This window comes from Hylobates moloch, unplaced genomic scaffold (assembly GCF_009828535.3).
Source record: "Hylobates moloch isolate HMO894 unplaced genomic scaffold, HMol_V3 SCAFFOLD_6, whole genome shotgun sequence".
Taxonomy (NCBI): domain Eukaryota; kingdom Metazoa; phylum Chordata; class Mammalia; order Primates; family Hylobatidae; genus Hylobates; species Hylobates moloch.
The window spans coordinates 33,109,497-33,133,549 of record NW_026652281.1 but is presented as its reverse complement, the minus strand read 5'-3'; the positions used below and the strand labels follow the sequence as shown (position 1 = coordinate 33,133,549).

The 24,053-nt window shown below is 35.4% G+C and overlaps 1 protein-coding gene across 2 annotated transcripts; it reads right to left on the bottom strand.

The window, feature by feature from the left end:
• Positions 1-1,865: 1,865 nt before the first annotated feature.
• Positions 1,866-24,041, bottom strand: FEM1C (fem-1 homolog C). 2 transcript variants are annotated; one of them, XM_032156624.2, is made up of 3 exons: positions 23,969-24,041; positions 22,103-22,836; positions 1,866-4,779 (listed from the first exon to the last, which is right to left on the bottom strand). In XM_032156624.2, exons 2-3 carry the CDS (start codon positions 22,644-22,646, stop codon positions 3,470-3,472), a joined length of 1,854 nt encoding a protein of 617 aa, XP_032012515.1. In that variant the 5' UTR covers positions 22,647-22,836; positions 23,969-24,041; the 3' UTR covers positions 1,866-3,469. The 2 variants fall into 2 exon arrangements, with proteins under 2 accessions (XP_032012515.1, XP_032012514.1); XM_032156623.2 differs by having other exon boundaries at positions 23,684-24,015.
• Positions 24,042-24,053: the final 12 nt, after the last annotated feature.

Sequence of the window (24,053 nt, the reverse complement as noted above, 5' to 3'; positions counted from 1 at the left end):
TTAGGATAATACCAATCAAGTATTAGGAGTTAATAAGAATACACTTAAATTTGGTGCAAATTTAATTTTATTAAACCTTACAATGAATGTTGTGGCATATGATTTTCCATTGTGTGACAATTTATTAGCTGGCATCCGAATACAGTACTTCTTTTGAAAAAATACACAATGGGAACTGACAAAAGGGAGAGAAACTAGTTGTTTAGTGACACATAAGGGCAAAAAAAAAAAAAAGAAAAAGAAAATGATGATGACCAATTAGTTTGTTTCTTTAGTATCTAACTCTAAAATGGTTAAAGTTCTAGGCAATAATGCTGCTGTTACAGTGTAAAAGAGTATGTCATTATCTCATCCAGCCTGCACAATTCTAAGAAAAATTACAAAAATTATCATACCTGAAAATTCAGCCTAAGGTTTCTGTTGGGCAATATGATTTTTAAAGAGCTACTTTTCCCATATAACCTAAACAATTTTCCCAAATCATAGTAGACTGGGGTCTCTATACACATTAAGGTAGTCACTTTACAAGTGAGCTATCACTTAACTTCAAATTCATAATGGGCACCAAATTATCTTTGATTTGGGTTTATGCCTGTCAGATTTATGAATAAGGAAAATAACTATTTTTAGGTCTATAACCCATTTGTCTTTATAAAGCAGACTGGCATCTGAGTAAAATGACCATTTCTTTTGTAGAAATGATCAAAACAGTGGAACATCTAAAATTCAGGAGGCCCCAAAAGGGCATTTTCATAGAAATGTTAATAACTTACACATTAACTCCAGTCAATAACACCATGCTACAGTGTACAGTTTAGTTAGACTCACATGAGTGTAATTGGTTCATTATTAAATTTACTCATCTGTGGTTCAAAAAATAACACAAATTTAACTATTTTATTATAATCCATCTCATAATTTTGAGAATACTTTCTGACAAAGGCTTTATCAGTGTCACATTTATGAAACAATTTTCCCAAAAAGAAAATAATATCAGGGACAATTTTGAGCTATTAAATTAACTGGTTTTTCAAAACCTCCCAATGGCATTTGTGGAGATGGCAGAGAAGGGAGAAATGTATTCTAAGTGAAATAAGTCATTTCAGTTATCAAGACTGAGTTCTAAGTTATCTATTTTTAGTGGTGCAAAAATGCTATTTAAAGAAATCCTTACTTTACACAGGAGTTGCACAATTCAAATTCAGCTGCAAAACAGTGAGATGTGCCTCACTCTAAGAGCATGTAAGCCCTCCCACCCAGCCCCCAAAGAGGAGGAGGAAATACTAAATCAATTAAAAATTCAATTGCCATGTTATCCTCAAATTATCGAGATCAACTAATGTAATTTACTATAATGGCAAAGTTTTCCTTTAAGAAAATAATAGCTTATTCACATATAATTCTTATATCACAAAGAGGCAGATGATTTCAAGATACTGACATTTGATACTTCTAGAATATTGGTCTAAATCACAAAGTATTTTTAATATATGTGACAGTTCAAATATTTCGTCAAATTTTCCCACAATAAGAGATAGTAAAACCTCTTCATCAAAAAGTTGGAGAGTGTTCATTTACATCCAATTTACCTTTTCTTAATGGTGAAATCAAATTTACAACCTAGCAAATGAGTAAGAATATCTTTTAAAAATTAAATCTCAATTATTTAACCAAAAAGTCTAATGTTCTGTTGTTTATTTACTACTCTTCATTGCAAGGTTTTTACTGACTAAAGATGATGACAAACCTAATATGACTGTTTGCATTGATGACTCCTTAAATAGTGTAACATTAACCCTCAGAATAAAATGTCAACACAAAAATCCAAGTGAGAGTGATCCAGCTCATTAAACTCACAGGTAAACTGAGTTTTTCTCAAATCAATAAGGAGATTTTTATTCAGAACAACTTCATTAAGACATTTGCAGGGCAAATATGCCATCATAAATTTTATTCTGAATTACAATAAAGTGCTGAATGATAATTACCTGAATCTTTTTTAGTACTTTTCACTTATCTTAAAAGAGCCCTTTCTGTGGCATTAGCAAATCTGAGACAGAGAGAAAGAGAAAGAAAGAAAGAAAGAAAGAAAGAAAGAAAGAAAGAAAGAAAGAAAGAAAGAAAGAAAGGGAGAAAGAAAGTGAGAGAAAGAAAAGAAGAAAGGAAGAGAAAAGAAAAAGCTAACTTCCAGTAAGGGAACAGGAAGCACTGCAACCTTTCATGTTTAACTAGGGTGACAAATAATTGAGACGAAAGTAATCAAAGTAATTCATGCAAGTTATTTTTAAAGGTATACATAAGCTTGAAGAAAGAAAGAACACTGTTACTGACCTTTGATATTATGGCAGTAAATTGCGTACTAAAATACCTTAATTATCCTAGATGCCTAGATCTGGCTTGGCAAGCATCATGCCACTGACATGCTTTAGCTCTTTTTGTAACTAAAAGTGATTTGCAGTTCAATTACTGAATATTTCAATGTGACTCATTAAGCTGTGTGATAAACTTTGAAGTTAAATTTAAGCAAATTCTCTACACCTAATCACACCATCAGTACAAGCAGGACAATGCTGGAGCAGCATGAAAGGTGGGTCACTTTAAAAAGATTCTTCCTTTTACTGCATGATATATTAAGATGACAGACCTAAATTTCAACTGGGTTAATGAGTTAGAATAGATCTGTTTCCCAAATTTAGCACACAATAATTTCAGTGGATTAGAGAAAGAAACCTCAGATGTGAAGAAAATTAAGAAAAAAACAAATAAAAAAGCTTGAGCTAAAATAGCTAAACTGCAGCTCTAAAAATTGTCATGCTACAGAGTACTTTCAAAAAATTAAGTTTGAAACAAACATAAGAAAACAGTGTTTTGAGTTGAAGTTGACCAACTGCTGCATAGAAAATATGCTAACATACAACAGTCAAGTTTAAGCCTGTGCATAGAGAAGATAAAGCACTTATGGTAACTGCAAATGGTAACGAGTCCTTAAAGTTTATACAACCTAGTATGGGTCCATAAGGAAAAAACTGTAGTAGAAATGGTTAGGACAAAAAATAAAGTAGAAACAGGGGGGAAACTTGAGAAGAGAAGAAAGAAGCAAGAAAAAAAGACTTTCAATTGTATAAAATTCACAAACCAGTAAAGTATAAAGACACCATGGAAAAATGGTTAACTCTGCCCCAAACACCCAACAGCAAACAAAACCAGAATGAATAAGCCTTTGGCGGACAATTTTAGAAATTTGAATGTTACATTTCTCAATAATTCACAAACAATATATTATATGGTATATTTATATTAAATATTGGGAAACCAATGTTGTAAATTTGATGCTTATAATGCTTTAGCCAATGAGAGCACGATGATATCAATCAAGCTAAATGAATGCTGGTGTTATCACAACAGTGCTCATTTATGAAACAACTGTTACCAATTCGTGCTTTAACAGTGCTAAAATACAGTCAAGTTATCATCTATGAAGAGAAACAAAGGTCTCTAGCTTTTCTGGGATATGCCCTTTATAATATATTCTATGATTCACTATGACACGAGCAGCAAGACACTGCAATGTGGTATGATTTATAGGCTGGATTAAATTTTTAGCTATTTCCTTCTCATCCAGCAAGTCACTAGCAGTTTGTTTGTGCAAGTTTGTGGCATCAAAATGTGCACCTGATTTAATAAGGAGATTCATGATGTCTGGATGGTTGTTAAGAGCAGCGATATGCAGGGGACTGTTGTCATCCGAGTCTCTGACGTTCACATCAGCACCACATTCTATCAGTATCGCAGTAACTTGTAGAGATGGAAATTTACAAACAGGGTACCGCCCTACACATGTAGTATTCTTGTCCACAGCCAGATGAAGAGGGCTGAAGTTATTCTTTCCCCTTGGATGCAGCTTAAGAAACCTGTATATAGTCTGCTTTTTGAAATGGTCCTGTTCTAGAGTACAAGGAACTTTCTCTAACAGGCAAATTAAGTGCAAAATAATAGAAAGGGCCTTATTTAACTGTAATGGGTCAGCTGGACACTGAGTTTGTTTGATAGCTCGCTCTATTTCAAGGACGCTTTTGCAAAGTATGCCCATAAGATCATCAAATGTAACAGTAGTACCCAGCAGACCTTTAGCCCTATCCTGTAGCATAAAGGAGAATAGTTCTGCAAAAGATAATAAGCTGCTGGCGGTCATTGGGCTTAAAGGATCCAAATTGCTCTGCTGCATATCCAAAGCATACTTCCATAGGTTGATGCATCGTTTGAAATTTCCAGAGTCTGCATAGACAGCGCCTCTATATCTAATATAGTAGGAGGTATCAGGATGAGAAGGACCAAGAATACGTTCTCTGATTAATAGTGCCTGCATTCTCATCTCATCAGGATCAGCAATAAGACCTTCTAGCTCTTCTGCACTGTTCACCTCCTTGGCATAATCATAAGCCATTATTAGTGTCTGTGGAACTGGTTTACTAATAATATTAGTCCTATCACTGTACCTCATGTTCATTGCCTTTTTCCAGTATTTCAAAGCCCCAAGCAGATCTCTTTTTTTGTCTACAAATGTAGCTCCCAGAAGCTCTAGAGCATTAATACGTTCCGTCTTGCTGGTCTGTGCATGGTGTGTCAGAAAATCCACAATATTTGTGTGACCAGTCACACTTGCTGAGAGAAGGGGAGTCATTCCATAACCATCCTTTTCCATCTTGGCACAATACATAAGAAGCATCTTCATGATGTCCAAACTTCCAGATTCTGCACAATCATGCAATGCAGTATTACCTTAAAGAGAGAGAGAAAAAAAGAAATAACATACATTGAGGGACCAAAATATAATGTAATATGTATATGCACTTTAGAACCTAAAGAAAAGCAGACAGCTTTAAGCTCCTAAGTAGGACATACTTGGTTTACAAACGAGAAAAAAAATTCCCCCAGTACCTAAAACTAGTATCTGATATTAAACTTATTGAATAAATGACATGACCAAATTAGGTATAAAAAGACATCCAAAGTCATCAGAAGAAATTCAAACTAATCCATGGTCTCTTGGTATTTTTCATTAATGTTTTAAAGTGCATATTTTATGATCTAAAAATGGATAGAATACAAATAACCAGCTATTCACCATTTTACTGACAAGTCACTTAACTTCCAGGTCAGTTTCCACATTTATAAACAAGGAGTTGGTCTTTTTTTTTCTTTAGAGACCAGGTCTTGCTATGTTGCCCAGGCTGGTTTTAAACTCCTGGGCTCAAGCAATGCTCCTGCCTTAGTCTCCCAAAGTGCTGGGATTGCAGGTGTGAGCCACAATGCCTGGCCAGACTGGTCTTTAATACATCTAAGATTCTTCATTTTGACTCTAATAGTAGTCAGAAATTATTTTTTCAATATTTATTTCTGATTGCCAAGTTGAATTTCAACTGTCTTAGCCAAAATTCTTGCTAACAAAGGACTTTCCCCAAAAACCTCTCATAAGAAAAACAAATTCGTAGAATCTGAAAAATATGTGGGTGGTTCAATATGAACTTTAAAAGGAGATATCTGAAGTGTCCTTTCATAATGGATTTCCTATTATAATTTAACTTTTTAAACATTCTTTATAGCTGTACTAAATGTTCTAACACTGTCCTTTTCTTCCCACACACAGATTAAAACTGACAACAGGCACTGGCACATTACTAAAAGCCTGTATGAAACATATTAAGACATCGGAAACACCAGGTATTTTAGCTAAGTTTAATGATAAACATTTTACTAATCGTCAAAATAGGACTTATCATGCCGACCTCTGGTATTCACATACAATGTTTACATAAAATTTCAACAGTCAGTCATTTTAGGCATGTCTGTAGAAAACAGGTAGCATGGCAGGCTGAGACTGCTATCCTTAGAAAGACCTTCTTGCAAGGTTGGACCTTTGCCTGGTAGCTGGGAACCTGGCTGGTAAACAGTTCTCTATACTGATCTAAAACTTTCCCTAAACGATAAGGGTGTCTCACTGTACCTAAACTGTTTGTACGAACAATGCAGTTTATGCTGAATGTCTGGTTTCCTTCTGGGAGTCTAAAATTTTGGGTGTGAGCTAGGCAAAGGGTACCTACATGACCAGCCCCAATAAAAACCTTGAGCACTGGGTCTGTCATGGGTTTCCCTTGGTAGAAACATGACACATATGTATTTACATTACTGGGGAAGAATATGCTCTATGTGACCCCTCACAAGAGGAACAAAGCACAAAAACACCTACACAAAGATTTCTCTACATCTCACCTGCGCCTTTACCCCTCATAATTCAGCTGCATGTCCTTATGACATTACAGTAATAAACCTTACCTATGAGTACAGTTGTATGGTGAGTTACTTCCAAATTTGGGGGTGGCTTTGGGGATGCCCAACATAGCATGTGTACCAGAAAGTATTTTAAACCTGAATACTTCAAATAAATCTACTTTGTAACTAAAGTTAAAAAAAAACAAGTTATTACATGAAATATTGAGTCTTTCCACAAGTTTATCCTGTTTAGTCTTCTATGGTATCTACAAGGACTATATAATTATTCTGACCCAAGATTTCAATGGTCTACAATGAAAGTGATAAAATGCTTTAACAATGAGTAAGCTAACCAAGCACTGAAAGAGCCCAGAACTTCTATCGATGTTCATTTGTTTAAAATAATTTCAATTAAACATGACTACTATACCAAGTATATTTTAAATACTCTTTTGTATTGAGGACCTCTACTATTCCCCAGGTTTTTCTAAGAAATAGGCAATATAAGAGAAATCTGAATATAAAGAAATGGCTTAGATTGCACTTTTCTCTATTCAGAGTAGCACAAAATCAAGAATAAAATGTAGCAAAAGCTGGCCAGGCGCGGTGGCTCATGCCTGTAATCCCAGCACTTTGGGAGGCTGAGGTGGGCAGATTATGAAGTCAAGAGATCAAGACCATCTTGGCCAACATGGTAAAACCCTGTCTCTACTATAAACACGAAAATTAGCTGGGCGTCGTGGCACGTGCCTGTAGTCCCAGCTACTTGGGAGGCTGAGGCAGGAGAATCGCTTGAACCTGGGAGATGGAGGTTGCAGTAAGCAGAGATCGTGCCACTGCACTCCAGCCTGGTGACAAAGAGAGACTTCGTCTCAGAAAAAAAAAAAAAAAGGTAGCAAAAGCCAATTTAATGAACTATATTTCCGTATTTATTGAAAAAATACAAAATATATTTATTTTGAATACACCCACATACCAGGAGAAAAAAAGTAGCTTTAAAAAAACAAACAATAAGGAAGACTCACATCCAGTAATGGCAGAGATACCTGTAATGCGATCACCCTCCCACTAACAACTAAAAAAGCTGAAAATTTTATTTTTAAAAATCTGCTTGACAGGATTTAAGACATAACAAGGGGACAATATGCAGGAGAAGAAAAAACTAGAGAGGTCAAGTCCAGAATTCGAGGCAGCTTTCCCACAGTGGCCTCCACCAATTCTGGAAGAGCTAGCTGAAAAACTGAGCAGAACTTCTGACAGCCTTGCAGGGATAGAGGGAAGAGTGGAGCCTACAGCCTACTAAGGAAGGAACTTAGAAAATTCCCCACACTTTGGGTTAAAACTCCAACTTTAACCCTAGGGAGTTAAAGTTAACTGCAAATAGACTAGCTATCACAAAAAACTTAAATCTAATTTAAGATCATCTCATTAATAATTTAAAATAATCCAGGATTGCTAGTATACATAATTAAAAGCCAGAAACAAATATAAATACTATTTAGAGGAAGATATTATCATACTAGGGTTCAAATTATTTATATTTTTCATAGGTAATGCTTGGTATCCAATCAAAAATAATGAAAAGAAAATAAGGAACCATAACACAAAAAAAAATGGAAATAAAGAGCTGATAGAAAAGCCCAACAGGAGACCCAGATAATGCAGTTTATCAACACAGATTTTCAAATAATAACTATGCTTAGCATATTCAAGGAGTTTTTTAAAATTGAGAATTCAACAGAAAACTGGAAACTAAAAATTCAAGTAGACATTCTAGAACTGAAAAACTCGGTGGGTGGCTTTAAAAGTGGATTTACACACAGCTGAATAGAGAATTAGTAACTGGAAGATAAGTCAGATGAAAATATACAGAAAGAAGCAGGGAGTGGTAAAAGAACAGAAAAGATGGAGACTATAAGAGAAAGAGGGAACAATGTCAGAATATTGTTAATACTCAAAACCAGAATTCTAGAGCAAAAAAATGGGTCCCAAAGCAATATTTAAGAAAAGATAAAGTCCAAGAATTTTCAGAAGCTGATGAAAGCTTAAACTGCAAATTCAGTAGGTTTTACAAACTCCAAGAAGGATAAATAAAAAGAAAAACACATTGACATACAACACAGCAAAACTGCTGAAAACTAAGGACAAAGAGAAAAATCTTAAAACAAGAGAATGAATGGAAATTAACTATAAAAGAGCAACAATCTGACAGCAAAGTTTTCACCAGGAACAACAGAAACTAGGCGACATTAAATGATATTTAAAAGCACGAAAGAAAAGTAACTGCCAACTTAGAATTCTATACCCATATCAAGAATAAATGTCAAATAAAGAACCCTTTCAGGAATAAAGAAATGAAAGGGAAAAAATTAAGATATTTATTACCAGCAGATCTAAATACTATATGGTGTTCTTTAGGCAGAAGATGAGCCACGTGGAAGCCTGGATATAGGCAAAAACATCAACAAAAAGGGTAAATTTGTGAGTACATCTAAATAAACACTGATTTTAAAAATAATATCTTGTAGGGCTTGAAATACATCCATAGAAATAAAACACTTGACAGCAATACCACGAAATTAAGGAGGGTACTTGGTGTTAACGTGTTCTAAGATCTTTTTCTCGTAAAGATATAAAATTAGAAATTTATGTTAGCCTTTGATAAGTCAAAGTAATGCTATCTAGAATAACTACTAAAATAATAGAGGGTATGTACATAACTACATTTTCTCTAACATATAGAAAAAATGAAATAATAATCCAAAAGGTGGCAAAAAAGAAGACCAAGGAACACAAAACAAGCAGGACAAATAAAAATCAGAAAAGTACCCAGGAGATGAAAATCCAAAAATATCAGTAATTACATTAAATGTAAGTAAACTAAATGTTTAATTTAAACATTTAAAAGACAAAAACTGTCAGACTGAAGATACAAAGAAAAGACAAAAACTTAAAAGACAAAAACTGTCAGACTGAAGATACAAAGAAAACTCAAGACACACTGCCTACAAGACAAACCTTAAATATATGGGTAGAAAATGATCTTTAGAAGTGAAAGGTTGGGAAAAAATACCCTTTGCAAAAACTAAATATTAAGAAGCTGTCTGCTATTAAAATATGAAAGTAGACTTTAATGCAAAATAGATAATTAGCGAAAAAAGGAAATATTTTATAATGTTAAAAACTCAAAATATACAGATATAATAATTTTAAACTTGTTTTCACCTAATAACATAGAATTAAGTTACCTAAAGTAAAAATCGACAGAACTACTAGGAAAGCAAACAAATCTGCAAACATTAGTACATCTAAACATATCTTTCTCAGTTTAGAAGACCAAAACCAGTAAGGATAAAGATTTGAACATTACCAACTTGATTTAACTGGCATAAATAAAAGAACATGGCACTCAACAACCACAGAAAACAATTTTGCCCCCAGGGATACGGGGAGCATATCCAAATACTGACCATATTCTCGGCCGTAAGGCAAGTCTCAACAAATGTCAAGGGACTGAAGTCACTGAGTATGTTCTAAGTCCACTTATGAATGAAGTTAGATATCCAAAACAAAAAGATAACTAGAAAAATCTGTCTATTTGAATTTTTAATACTCACTTGCTTCATCAGTCAAAGAAGCAAGCCCAATGAAAATCAGAAAATTTTTTTAACTGGGTGATCATAAAAACACTAAATAACAAATTAAATAAAAAGAAAGGCTTATTTTTTAAATAGCTAAGTTTCCATCTAAAGAAGTTACAAGAAAAAACAGTAAATTAAAGAAAGTAGAAGCAAACAGTAAAAAAAAAAAAAAATTAATGAAAAAAGGGATAAGTATGCGAATACAGCATTTTTTTATATTCCTACATTTTATTTAACTGTTACCCCCTTTTAATCTTATATTAATAACTTTGCAAGGTAGAGATGATAAACTCATTCTACATACAAATAGAAAAGAGGATTTAGTGGGAAAACATAAACTCCTGTCTCCCAACTGCCAATTCAGTGTACTACTCATTTCTAAGGTCATATTTTAAATGCCAGTCATATTAAACCTCAATGAATAAATTATATCTAATATAAAACCAAACCTCATAATAGAACTTCAACCAATCACATCACTTTCCAACTCAAAAAGTTTTCACACTTTCTCTACGGAAAAGCAGACAATCTTTGACACGGCCTTCAAAATTCTACATCATTGATTCTCAAGGCACTATCTGTGTGGAGAGAGCAATGAGGAAGAAATCTATAGTTTCAGAAAACATTATGTACAGTAAAGTTTAATATTGGATATTCGAGGATATGTATTTTAAAAAGACTAACAAATATTTCCCTACCTTATCTCTTTAGCTTCATTTCTCATTATCTCTGGAATGAATGATTCACTGTGCATCTAACTCAGGGACTGGCAAACTTTTCCGGTAAAAGGCCAGATAGCATTTTAGGTTTCCAGACTATAAAGTCTCTATTGTAACCACTAAACTCCGCCAAATACCATGAAATATGCTATAGGTAGTATGTTAAATTAATGGATATGGCTGTTTCCCAACAAAACTTTTACTTATGTAGTCTAAAATTTGATTTTCATGTAATTTTCATGTGTCATAAAATATTTTTCATTTGATTTCTTCCTCAACCATTACAAAAATGTAAAAACCTTTCTTAGCTCTCAGGCAGTACTGAAATGGGATGGGCTGGATTTGAACTCTGGGCCATAGTTTGCCAAACCTGCTCTAACCCAGAAGACATTGTCTGCATCTCCCACACACAAGGGAGAAATTCTGCTTATGCTTCACATTATTCCATCCTAAGTACTTCTCCCAGCACCAGGAACAAACAGCCCTGTTCACTTCCACCTCTGTGCCTCTGTTCTTGATTTTCCTATAAAGCACTTCCTTCTTTACCATTTTAACTTCTTGTCCTTCAAATTTCACGAGAAATTTCAACTGCTTAAAGAGGTTTTCTTGGTTTTATCATATCAATTTTATCATTGTGAGAATGCCTGGTGAATATATGAGTCATCCTAATAACTATTCACATAACATCTACTATTATAATACCTTACACTAGTATAATGCTACTGATTCACAAATAAGTTCTTACCTAAACAGTCTATTCTTAAAGTACACAGATCCTATATTATATTTCTTTTATATCCCAGAAGCAACTAGCACCCTGCTAAAGCTAAGGTAGATTCTAAATTTTTAATATTTGATATCACAAAAAGTAATTCAAGCTTAGCTTTTACAGACAAAATAAGTTCAAAAAGTAATATCCTAGCAGGAGATCTTTTTAATTACTCTAACAGGTTAAGTGTATAACCACTACACTTTTCTGCCCTGGAAGGCCCTAAAGTTAAGTTTTTTAATTATAGCCTAGAGCATTACTTACAACTTAGAAAACAGAGGGGAAAAAAAAAAAAAAAAAAGCATGATCTTAAGCAATTATAACTTTTATGTCATTTCTCCAAGTCTTTTTATATAGTATGCTTTGACAAAGTTATAATCAGTATATATATATAACTGTTTCCTGCTTTTCACCTACATCTTGGGCATTCTGTCATGTGTTATTACATCGTCTGCATAGTTTCTGTAACTACACAGATTCACAGATTCTACATAATCCTTCTTAATGGTTTTATGGTGAAAGTTCAAGCAAGGGAGTAAGTCATACTTTACATAAACATTACCCCATGACAGACATCTGCACTGCTTCAGAATTTTTACTATTAAAATTAATGCTTAAAAAACTATAAGGACATATAACAGAGCAGTGATTGGCAAGGGCTGGGGGCTGGGAGAGGGGTTTAATACAAAGGAGCATGAAGGACATTTTTGTTCTTACCTTTAATAAATGAGTAGTATATGTTTGTCAAAAATTACAGTACTGTACACTAAAAAGTATGAATTTTATTGCATACAAATAAGTCAATAAACAAATGACAAAAAAACTTAACGCCTACCTAAAATAGAATCACAATGTGTGATGGCTTAATACACATCTTCAATTCACTACCAATGGGATTATAAAAATTGTTTAAAGTTCCACTTTATAGTATTCTTTCTACTACTAAAATTAACTTTTTAATTTCTATTACCTCTATTCCTTGGTAAATAGAATATTTTCTCATATCTGTTTATAAACTTTATTTTCTTTTATGACATATCTATGTTTCAGTTTCTGAGATTAATCTGGCTTTCTATGTATAAGCACTTTATAAAATGATAACCAGTTTGTTAAATTTACTGTAAATATTTTGCTTTGTCAGTTTTTTCAAGTGTTAGATATGCTATAAGTATTAAATGTAATTTTTTGTGAAAAAGTATAACAAGCCAAATTTAAAAAGTGAGTTACGAGGGTCTTGTGACTAGTATGTACTGTTACATGCCAAAGATCATTAAAATCATATTTTCTTTTTTGCTAGTTAATATAATTGATTTCAAGTTTTGGTGCATAACAATATATGGCAAGTACTATAGGTTTAGCTGAAGAATTTTCTCTGGGTTACATAGGCCCTTTAAAAACATTCCCATAAGACAGTGATTGTACTTCCCACTGATTTTCCATATCCACATCATGTCTTCTTTTTGCATTCTCAGAATGAGAAAGACAATGAAAAATAAAACACAAAGTTCAAAAATAAATACTACCAGGCATCTGAGACGAAATTAAGGATATGCAGCAATGAAATTTAATAAATTTACCTTTGGCTAAAGAAAAAAAAGGAAGAGAAAAAGAAAAACATATTATATTAAACAATTCTCAATGCCTGATTAAGAAAAAGTTCATTTGGAGAAAAAAAATATTCTGGCACTGAATTCATAAAAAAAATTTTCGTGATATCTCAAAAGACATGTTTGTTAAATGGGCATTTCTTAGAAATCAGGTTAATGGCACAACATTAAGTATTAATTCTGTTAAAGCACTTCTCTAGAAAGCTAAAATAGTATGATATGAATACATTAATTTTCAAATTCATAATTTAACACAAAAACAATGCTAAGAAAATCTGGAAGAATGAAAAGTGCCATTTTCACTGGGATGCTTCTAGGATGAATATTAAGGTCAGGAAACTATGGTAAGTGCTCGTGCATTAAAGGGTGGTAGTATTCCTCAAGAAGCATCTGAAGTGTCAATCTTCACTGCTGTTAATTTTAAAGACACTTGTAATCTTTTAATAGCAGGTGAGTAAGACATTAAAAATTCATGTTCAACTGTGAAGCTTAGGTGCCTAAGAATAGAATCAATATTTTTTTCAAATTAGGTAACCCAAAAACATAGCTGTATTTTGAGGAAGAACTAGTTAGAGGCCTAAGAATTATCTGGGTCCAAACCAAATGTTTTGAGTTTGATAACGGCAAGTGATTGTTACCAACCAACTACCTAAATCATAAAGGAGCTTCAACATAACATATATATATCTCAGTTTGGACAAAATTACCAAGATTCACCAGGATCAAGTCAGTTTCTAAACCACCCTCATGGAGTAGACAGAATTTACTGCTCTTTTCAAAAAAACAAAAATGTCCTCCTAAGGACTGCAAAATATTTAACAAACACAAAATGTCTTTAATTTAAATTGCTTTTTCTAGCAATAACAACTCAGTAGATTCTGCTGTTTGTAAATTCCTCATGTATTTCAAGCTTTGTGTGTGTGTTTAGCATAAGTCAAATAAAGCTGTGCTTCTCAAACTTTCACGTATAAAATCACCAGAGAATCATAATAAAATGCAGATTTTGATTCAGATCATCTGGGCTGGATCCAAGTGATACCTATGCTGCTGGTCCTTGAGTAGCAAGAAAATAGAGAAGGAATCTTATTTTCTTGTTTGCTATATAGATACTTGCCACATAGCTAATATATCTAATAGCAATATCAAGTCATATGAACATAAATTTAAAAGGAGGGCTAGGTCACAGCCTGTTTTACACCATATAGAAATAAAATTGTATCATTCCTCTTCACTCTAAATTTAACCATATGCCAAAGCAGGAACGGGTTGTGTTTTACAATTAGATTACAAAGATTCATCCATGGAAAAGTTCCTGCATAGTAAATGGCATAGTATCAGTAAATCCTGCAGTCTATTCCTAACAATTTTCTTAAGTAAGACATTATGTAAGTGACACACAAATTTCCTTAAAAATTAGTTTGTAAAATAAAAATCCAAATTGGTATAAACACCACCATCAAAAAAGTTAAAAAAAAAAACCACACAGAATGGGAGAAAATATTTGCAAATGCTGTATCTGATAAAAGACATACATAGGAATATATAAACAACTCTTACAGTTCAGTAATACAAAGATAACACAGTTATAAAACATGGAAAGGTTAATGAAGAAACTCCTCCAAAGAAAATAGAGACAGAGAGAGCCAATAACCACATGAATTAAGTACATGAAAAAAATGCTCAACGTCATTAGCCATAGGAGAAATATAAATCAAAATCACAATGAGATATCACTACACACTTCCTAAAATGGCTATATTAAAAAAGAAGAAGAAGAAGAAGAAGTGTTGGACAGGGTGTGGAGAAACTGGAACTCTTCTTACATTGCTAACAGGAATGTAAACTGCTACAACTGCTTTGAAAAACAGTTTAACGGTTCCTGTTAAAAGAGTTACCATACAACCCAACAATGCCACTCCTAGGTATATGCCTGAGAGAAATGAAAACATATATATCCAGAGAAGAACTTCTCCATGAATAGCTAAAAAGTATAAACAACCCAAATGCCCATCAACTGCTGAATGAATAAAAGTGACGTATCTATTTCAATGGAATATTATTCTGCAATACAAAGAAAAGCACTGATACATGCTACAAAATGGATGAACCTTGAAAACATTACACTAAGCAAACAAGACAACTCACAAAAGACTACATATTATGTGATTCCATTTAAATTAAATGTCCAGAACAGGCAAACTTAAGACAGAAAGGAGATTACTGGTTGCCTAAGACTAGTGCAGTTTCAGGGGAATGAGGAGGGATAGGAGGGAGTGACTGTTAATGGATATGAGATTTTTTCGGGGTGATGAAAAGCTGGTAGTTGTGATGGTTGTATAACCCCATGAACATACTAAAAAGCCATTGAATTGTATACACTTTAAGTGATTTTGTGAATTTTATCTCAATAAAGCTGTTTTAAAAATCCAATTAAAATAAAAATATTGTATTTTTGGTGAAAGTATAAGTTTTGACTGATAGGAGCAGCAATTAGAGGGTCTTTTATTATAATAGTTTTATTTGGAAAGACACAAAAACAATCCTCATCTCTCTTTCTTCAGCCTACTATGCTTGGCACCAACCCATTCCTTCCTCAACTTTGTAGCTGGGGTTGGGCTGAGTACAGAGGTGGTCCACTTGTAAGATGAGGATAGGGTGTGTGGTTCAATTGCACAATAATGCTGATTCCAAGTATTTTATTCCCTGAATAACTAATAAATGTGGGTTGATGGAGGAGGTAAGAAGAGATAAAAAGAAAAAAACAACTTAGGGTATCAAAGGAGCACTAGAAGAAGGATTCTCTGCTTAGAATGTTTCCCTTCCCCATGTGTAGTCTATCATGAGAGATACTCAAGAATAGAAGTTCAAAAAAAAGGAAACAAAAAAAAGAAGATAAATTGTGCCCTCCCTTCATTAATTCTTAGAGTAAGGCACTAAGCAAAGAACAAACAGAAATTTAACAATAAAGGTCCTTGAGCTTACGACAAAGTTAAATGCTAAAAAATATATCCGCATCCGAAGAGGTAAGATGCATTCTTATAATCTGAGGGAGATGAGGAATTGCATTTGAAATGAGTCTTGATGTTAAGTAGAATTTTCAAGGCTAAGAGCAATGGAGCTAAGGGATGAGGACTAAAAACAACTATGCATAAAAAACTCATCTAATGACAGAAAACTTCAACATTATAATTCCCTGTCCTCTAGTTCACAGACTCCTTATTCAATCACAGCTCTTCCCAAAGGGAGGAAAAAAGAAGGAAGACATGTTTTGATCAGATTTGCATCCACGTGACTTTTTCATCTGGGTCTCTCCCTATCTCCTCCACTTCTATCTTCCATCACATATATTCCTGATGCCTCAACAGCATAAATCTATGTAATGCCCTGGGTTTCCTGAATTTTATTTCAAACAAACATATTTTATCAATCAATGAAAATCTGATAAAAAATGAACCAGTGAAGGAACTACATTGTACCCGAAGGCCAGTAAGTGAAACGTAATTTCTATCTTAAGCTCATGTTACTGCCAAGACAATATGAACAGCAGGAGTGCTCAGGATCTACTCATTCTCACCAAATTGTTCAATTCTGTGAGGATTCACAGTTCAAAATCCAATCTCCAGGGACAAAGGACCACATGGATATTTCCCTATTGGACTCAATTTGCACACCATCTATAGCTTAGTTTATCCAACTAAGATACTAACTCTTCCCAAGGACACAGAAAAGTGTGCCAGGGGATACAACAGGGAAAAGAATGAACACGGAGCAACTTGCAGGAGTAACTTCATAATTTGGGATTAAAGTGTTAATGAATTCAACTAGTAAGTTATTTAAACATTATTACTCAATCAAAATAAATATAGATCTATTATAAAGTATAATTTTAAGTCCCTCCCTTCCCCCTTTTATTTTTCTCTGCAAGTGGGTATGCTGAGGTAACCAACAACTGAGAAGAGTTTTCCAAGTCAAGAAGGAAAAGAGAACTTCAGCTTTCAATACTCAGTACTAAAGTATACTAAAATAATCCAGAATGACAGCAATCATTATCTTAGCCTACCTGAATACCAATAGTTTTTAGTTTACAAGGGAGATTTTCTCATTTGAGATTCTTGGGCATTTACAGTGGGGAATTAAGTAAGATTTTTCTTTAGCATTTCCTTGACTAAAATACATCTATACTCTAAATGCCTATTCTATGAGAGAGAAATAATATAAAGCTTTGCATTTGCTTTAAACTACTATAGAAAACAAAAGGAAAGTAGAAACTTTTTTTTAAACTTTAGCAAATGGATAATTGTTGAAGTAAGATGATGAATACACAGTGGTTCAATGTATTCTCTCTGTGTAAGTTAGAAAATTTCCATAATGAAAAGGCAAATAATCTGTCTGAACTAGTTCTCTCAAACCCTTTTAATGCTAGCAATCCTTGCCACATGCCTACATGGATTTCTCCCTTTTCTGAACCCCTATATTCTACCTGTGCTACTCATTTTTGTCCTACTACTGTCTTACTTTGTTACTTCAAGTCTTAATGCATGTATTTATTTCCCTATAGAAAGGCCTATAAAACATAGTGCTTGCCGTCAAGGAGCTTATAATCTTTCCTCTCTTAAATCCAACATGTCCACTCAAGCTCATTTAGGGCCAGATACTCTTCCTAATGCATGGAGTAAAAACACCAGGTCTTTAGCCTCAAAGACTATGTAGTAGAATGCAGTTAGATGTCACAATGTTGTAGTAGAATGCAGTTAGGTAAGTTTCTCTGAAAACAAACAAGCAAACAAACAAACCACTCCAGTTAGTTAGTCCTCTGCTGAAAAACTTTCACTGGCATGAAAAATAAAATCCAACTCCTGTACCTAGATTAAATGTCCTTTAAAATCCAGCCCTGAGTGCCTTTTAGTTCAAATATGCCTACTTTCCAATTCCTGGACCCTCCAAGCATTTTCTTCAAAGTGCCTTTCCTTATGCCATTTCCTAAACCTGCAAAACTGCCAAAACCCTTCTACAGATCTACATCCCAACAAACTTTCTGCAGATCTAAACCCCAACCTGTCCATAGATCTAAACTCCAAAATTCAAAGCCCTGTTTAATTTCTACTTTCTCCATGAAGCATTCCTAGTAAGTACACTCACTCTAAAATCCTATAGCATGGATTGCTTATACTATTCCTTCAGAAGTTAAAAATGTGACATCTCATATCTTCTCATAACTTCCAAAATGTCCCACAGAATGACTTGCCTACAGAAAGTGCATGTTAATTACCTTATTACCAATTTACTTAATTACTTTGGGTATCCAAACTGACTGATGAATGAGGACAGAATGTCTTCTAGAGCCAGTCTCCAAATCTGAGCCTACAGAGTTTTCTATTGGTCTGTAGTACTCAATCAAGAACTTTTAGCTGCCCAATTTCTGTTAGAATTAGGGAGTAAAAGTGGAATTGAAGAGGACTTCACTTTGGATCTGCAAAGTTCTAAGTCCAAACAAAAACAACCCCAAAACACAAACAAACCAAAGAACCAAAGGAGGCCAAAGATGACTATAACCATGAAGCGCTGAGATCACTGTGATAGCTCTGAGAAGGATTCACCTAATCACTACAGATTTACAGTCTAGATTCTTAAATAGGAAACAACTCCTGTCTCAAAACTCAATTGCTATGACTGTTAAACTAAAGAGGTATTCCTAAATATATCAAAGATCTTCTCCCCTTTTGGAATGCCATGGGAAAAGAAGAAAACCATTGTCCCCTCAGGTTATAAGTTGTTGGAGATAAAGTATTTCCAAATATCTAATAGAAGAAAGCACTACTGTTGCACTTACCATACTGTAGTTTAAGTATCTGCTTATGAACCTGTCTCTCCAATCAAACCATGAGCTCCTCAAGAGCAGGGAATCAAGGACTGGCTATCTTGTCTTATTGCTCTTTGTATATCCTAAGTCTAACAGCCTGGCACACTGAGGGACTCAACAACTGTTCTCTCAATTAGTGAATTCCACCTTAGGTTAAAACATGTTCAAAATGCCAATAGCCTGTTAAAAAGAAATGAAAAGAGGTTAAATAATATGTTCAAATATCAACCGCCTGTTTAAAAGTAATGGAATGTAGAAGTCACACGCATTTTATCTTTAAGCAGACCAAGCAGGATGTACTGACATTTTCTTTCCTCAGAACCAGTTCCAGTGAATGACACACAAAATGTCCTAAGGAATTATTCTATTTTAACTCTAGTCTTATTAATCTTTTCTACTTTTTGAATGGAGCTAAAAAAGTGGGGGAAAATCCTCTCTTGCTGCTAAATCACATCCTTCTCCAGTGTCCCTGCCTTAGTTTCAATTGGTTCCTGCTTTTATTACCATTAACCCAGAGAAAAAAATCCAGAACCAATGAGAGAACGAGTAGTGAAGCTTCAGGATCAGAGTGGAGGAGGATGCACATGTACTTTAATCTGCCCCCAACATTCACGAAGAATCACTATGGAAATTAAAAGATACCATGAAAATGTAAAAATTCTGCACAAGAAGTGACAATGTCTATATGCATGTGTATGTGTATAAAGTTGAGGTTAAGAGAAAACAATTTTTGGTATTAAATTGTTTTCTCGTGTTATATGTAGTTTTTTTAAAGACATACATATTAGATACTGATACTGGGGAAAAAAATGACTTAGAATTAGTTTGGCCAAAAGACAGAACAGACATACCCTCACATATAAGGCTAAAAGATGATAGTGGTGATAAAGGGAACACTGTTTTGAAAGAGCTCAGATGTAATCAGATTAAATACTGTTCACAGCTTCTCAGGAGAAAATGCTGAAAAAATCTGAGCTATTTGTATTAGAGTTCTCCCATATACTATATCTCCAGAAGTATATAAAGAAGCTTTGAAAAATATAAGGGAAGTAACACCAGTTCTCATCTCTCCAATAATATAGGAGTTTAAAACATATCCCAATTTGACTTAAATATGAGTTTATCAATAATATCTACATCAAGCTGATGAATAAAAAGCCCAAAACAAAGAAACAAAAAATTCAACAAACCTAAACAAGCAGCCATGATTTCAAACCATTCCCAATATTAACATGGTTAGTTCAGCAGTAATCTGTTGTCTTAAAACAAGCATTCTTCAAAAGAATCATAATTGTTTGGAGAAAAAAAAAAAGCCATGCTGTCATTTGATCTACCAAGCCACCTCTAAAGATAATCAGGAACAAATGAAAACACTTACTAGAAAGAATGTTTACAGAAACATTTTTTATCATACTGAAAAACTGGAAGCAACATAAAATTCCATCAGTAGAAGACTATGCAGCTATTGAAATTAAAGAGCTATAATTGGTAATATTAAAGATAACATTTATTAAGCTAAAAAACAAGTTATAGAACAGCATATAAAACTGCATACATATATCAGTATGCAAAATTCAAAAATATCTTTGGAAGCATTACCCCTGAGTACTGGGATTTTGTGGGATTTTTACATTTCCTCTGGAAAAAAAAATTCAGAAAAATCACAATGATCTTGTATCATTTTTATAAAAGATCACATGATCTACAGCAAATATGCTCAGTAACTAACTATATAGTGCCCCATAATTGTGTGGTTTAACCTTTCTGAAAGGCAGACACTACCACAACGGCAAATGCACATTCACTTTGATAAAGCAATTCTAAACACAGGTATTTATACTACAGTTATTCTCACCCAAGTGTGAAAAGACAACATTTTTGTTCAAAAATGTTCACAGCAACATTGTTTATATTAGCAAAGTACTGGATGTGACCTAAATATCAACCAATAGAGAATAGATAAATTATGTACATTCATACAATGAAATACTGTATAGCCATGAAACAGAATGAGGTAGCTATGTGTGTTGGAGTTGAATGACATCCAAGGTTAGAAAAATAAATAAATAAAGATAGAAAAGTATGTAATCAACCACTAGACGCAGGGCTACACAAACAAGTATGCTTGTACATAGACAAGTATGCTTGTATTTGCATAGACCAGCTCTAAAAGGACACATAAAAAACTGTCAATAGTGGTTGTCAGCACATTAGAGATATAGAAATCAGGAATAAGACTTTTTATTCAAATGTAAACCAACAATGTAAACCAATTTACACTGTTTGATTTTTTTTTAACATGTCTATATGCTACTTTTAAATTTTAATAGCTTTTAAAAATTAGGTAGTGAATTATTTTGCTGTCATATAAATAGATTCGTGTAAGGGAAGTTAAGGTTTTCAAGTATCAAAATTATGCTATCAAGGCAGTTGCTCTTAAGGGTTAAAAAAAATTCTCAACTACTTTTTGCTGCTTTTAGTTTATTACAATCAACGAAAATTATACACAATCGTAAACGGGAGCCCTTCTTCTGGACAAAGGTGTTTACACTGTTGCTAGCCAACAAATCCACATCTGTTTAATCTAGTCCTTGTTTTTCACTCTCAGTATTGAAGCAGTTTTAAAAATGTGTTTTCTCCCTTGCTATATTTAATGCATGTTCTTATAAAAGGATTATCTATTGACTACAAACAAATATAGTATAAGGGAACAGATTTTCTCCTTTCCACTGATATTAATCCTTCCACGTCAGTTTGGCCTAGACTTCTCTCACAGAAAAAGTGAAATGATTGCCTAGAACAAACAAGACCATGACTCAATAAATATAGTAATTTCTACTCCAAGGTTGTTCTAAAAAAACAAAACAAAACAAAAAGCTAAGAAAATGTATTACACTTAACCATATTCCCAAGTAGATTAAGCATAAGCCTAAAGGCTCAGATCAGCTACCACTAACATGCTCTGTAACTTTGGGGAACCCATTTCCCAAGAATTTTAAGTTACTCCAAATAAGAGAGAAAATACTGCTTAACAGAGTAACAGAAGTCTTTTATCACACTTTTTCAATGTATTACCAAACATCAGAGAAACACTCAACAAAGTCACACTGCAAGACTTACCTAATCAAAACAGGTGTGTCAATGCTGGTTTACTCAACACCAGTGCTTATAATTATATATCAAACTTCCTGAAAATAAGTGGTAGACACTTAGAAAAACAAAGAAGCTGAACTCACCTTTGACACTTTTTCTATTAACATCTGCCCCCTTTTCAAGTAAATACTGAGCAATCTCTTTATGTCCTTTGTAACAAGAAATCATCAAGCACGTATGCCCGTGTCGGTTTGACACTTCCAAATCAGCTTTGTGTTCTACAAGGTACTTCACTATTTCCAAATGGCCATCGAAACACGCAGCTCGAAGAGGAGTTGAATTGGTTAAAGTCGTGTTGTTGACAGATGCTCCATGATTTAACAAGGACTGGACCACCTTCAGATGTCCTGCTGCAGAAGCGGCCCATAAAGGGGGAGCCCCCTCAATGGTTTCGCCATCAAAATTGACGGAGCCCCCAACTTCTATGGAGGCACTGCATTGCTCTAGGAGGAATTCCACCATGTCAAGGTGCCCATACCTGGCGGCCATCAAGAGTGGCGTGGCCCCATTTGTTTTTTCAGAGATCAAGGAGGAAACCTCCTCTTTGGATTTGCTTGCCAACAATTTGGTGAGAAGCCGGAGTTTGCCATCCCGAGCTGCGTTAAATACTGCTGTCTTTAGATCCATTTATGTCCAGTTAAGAGGCTGTGCTTTATTTATCTTTCAAAGCAGAGCTCCAGTTTAACTCTATCGACACAGGCAAGAGTCACAGGAACCAAAGTTCAATGTTAATTGCTGCACCCCAGAACGGATACACAACCACGAAGAGTATGCTCCGTCCTACTGCTTTCCAACATCTGACAACCAGGGCACCAAACTAGAGAAAGAAAAAAAAAAGTAGCAGCATTTAATTTTCTATAGAAGAAGGCAAAACACTTCTTAATTTCCACTTCTGTGGGAAGAAAGGAATAAAAGCTATACTTCAGGCACTACTCCATCCCACACACACCCCCCACCCCCAAAGAAAAGGTGGTAAAGAAAAATACAGAAGTGTACACAGAGACCCAAATGTTCTGGTCGCAGGCAGTCTCCTCCATGTGCGGAAAATTTAAACACTACAGGCAGCCCGTTTTCTCGCCTCCAGCTCCAACCAGCCAAGCTTTGTTCTAGTTTTGCTTTGCACACGCCCAGGGAGAGTACAACCGAAAGAAGCAGGAGACTCGGGTTCAGAAATGTTTCTTTCTTGCAACTGCAGGAGAGCTGGCCAAGGGCGCCAGGCTGGAAGGCCTCACTGAGGCCGGGTTTCGAGAAGGAACAAAAAGGTTGGACACACCAAACCCCGGCTAAGGCCAAAACTCTGCCCGGAAAGATTCTCTTTCCTTTAAAACTACTCACGGCTCTCAGGAAATCCGCCTGCCTTTCAGTCATTAACTTCGCCCGCCCCATTTTGATCACCCCCCACCCCCCGCCAAGGGATGATCCGCAGGTTCCTCAAACCACAGCCGCCCCAACACAACCTTCCCCTCTCCCTATTCCAGACAACGGCAGCCCCCTCCCCAATCTCCTCCATCGATCACAACCCCCTCCCGATGGGCCAAGCCTGTGGCCTCCAGCCCGCTGCCCGCCTTCGTCTCCCCCGGCGCCCTCCTTCCCGCCCAGGCCTTCCGCGGGCACCTCAGGCCCCGGCCCGAGCCCTGACAGACCGCCGCCGCCGCCGCCACTACCTGCCCGGGGACTAGTCCTCCCCGCCGCCGCTGGTCACTCGGGCTTTGGCCGTCCCCTTCAAAGGGAAACCGTTGTCCCCGCCGCCGCCTGGGCCGCCCTGCTCCGCCTGCGGCCGCACAGCTCCTCCATGCCCCGCGCCCCACAGGAACGAATCCGGCCGCGCTGTTCGCCCCGCCCCGCCACCCAAGATACCTCCCGCCCTCTCAGTCGGCTCGGGCTGCAGCGGCTGCAGCGACTGCTGCGGCGGATGGTGTAATGGGCTGCGAGCCGGGGGCCGGACAAACCTGAGCTTCACATCACTGACTGTGCCGCCACGCCATTGGGCCGGGCGAGGGCGGCGGCCGCGGCCAGCAACCGCCTAGGGGCGGG

What these genes read in the sequence shown, in the direction of transcription:
- FEM1C (XM_032156624.2), bottom strand. Translation starts at nt 22,646, where the DNA reads ATGGATCTAAAGACAGCAGTATTTAACGCAGCTCGGGATGGCAAACTC. An exon ending in TAATAGAAAAAGTGTCAAAG is followed by an intron (nt 4,780 to 22,102) that starts GTGAGTTCAGCT and finishes TCTCTCTTTAAG; the next exon opens with GTAATACTGCATTGCATGAT.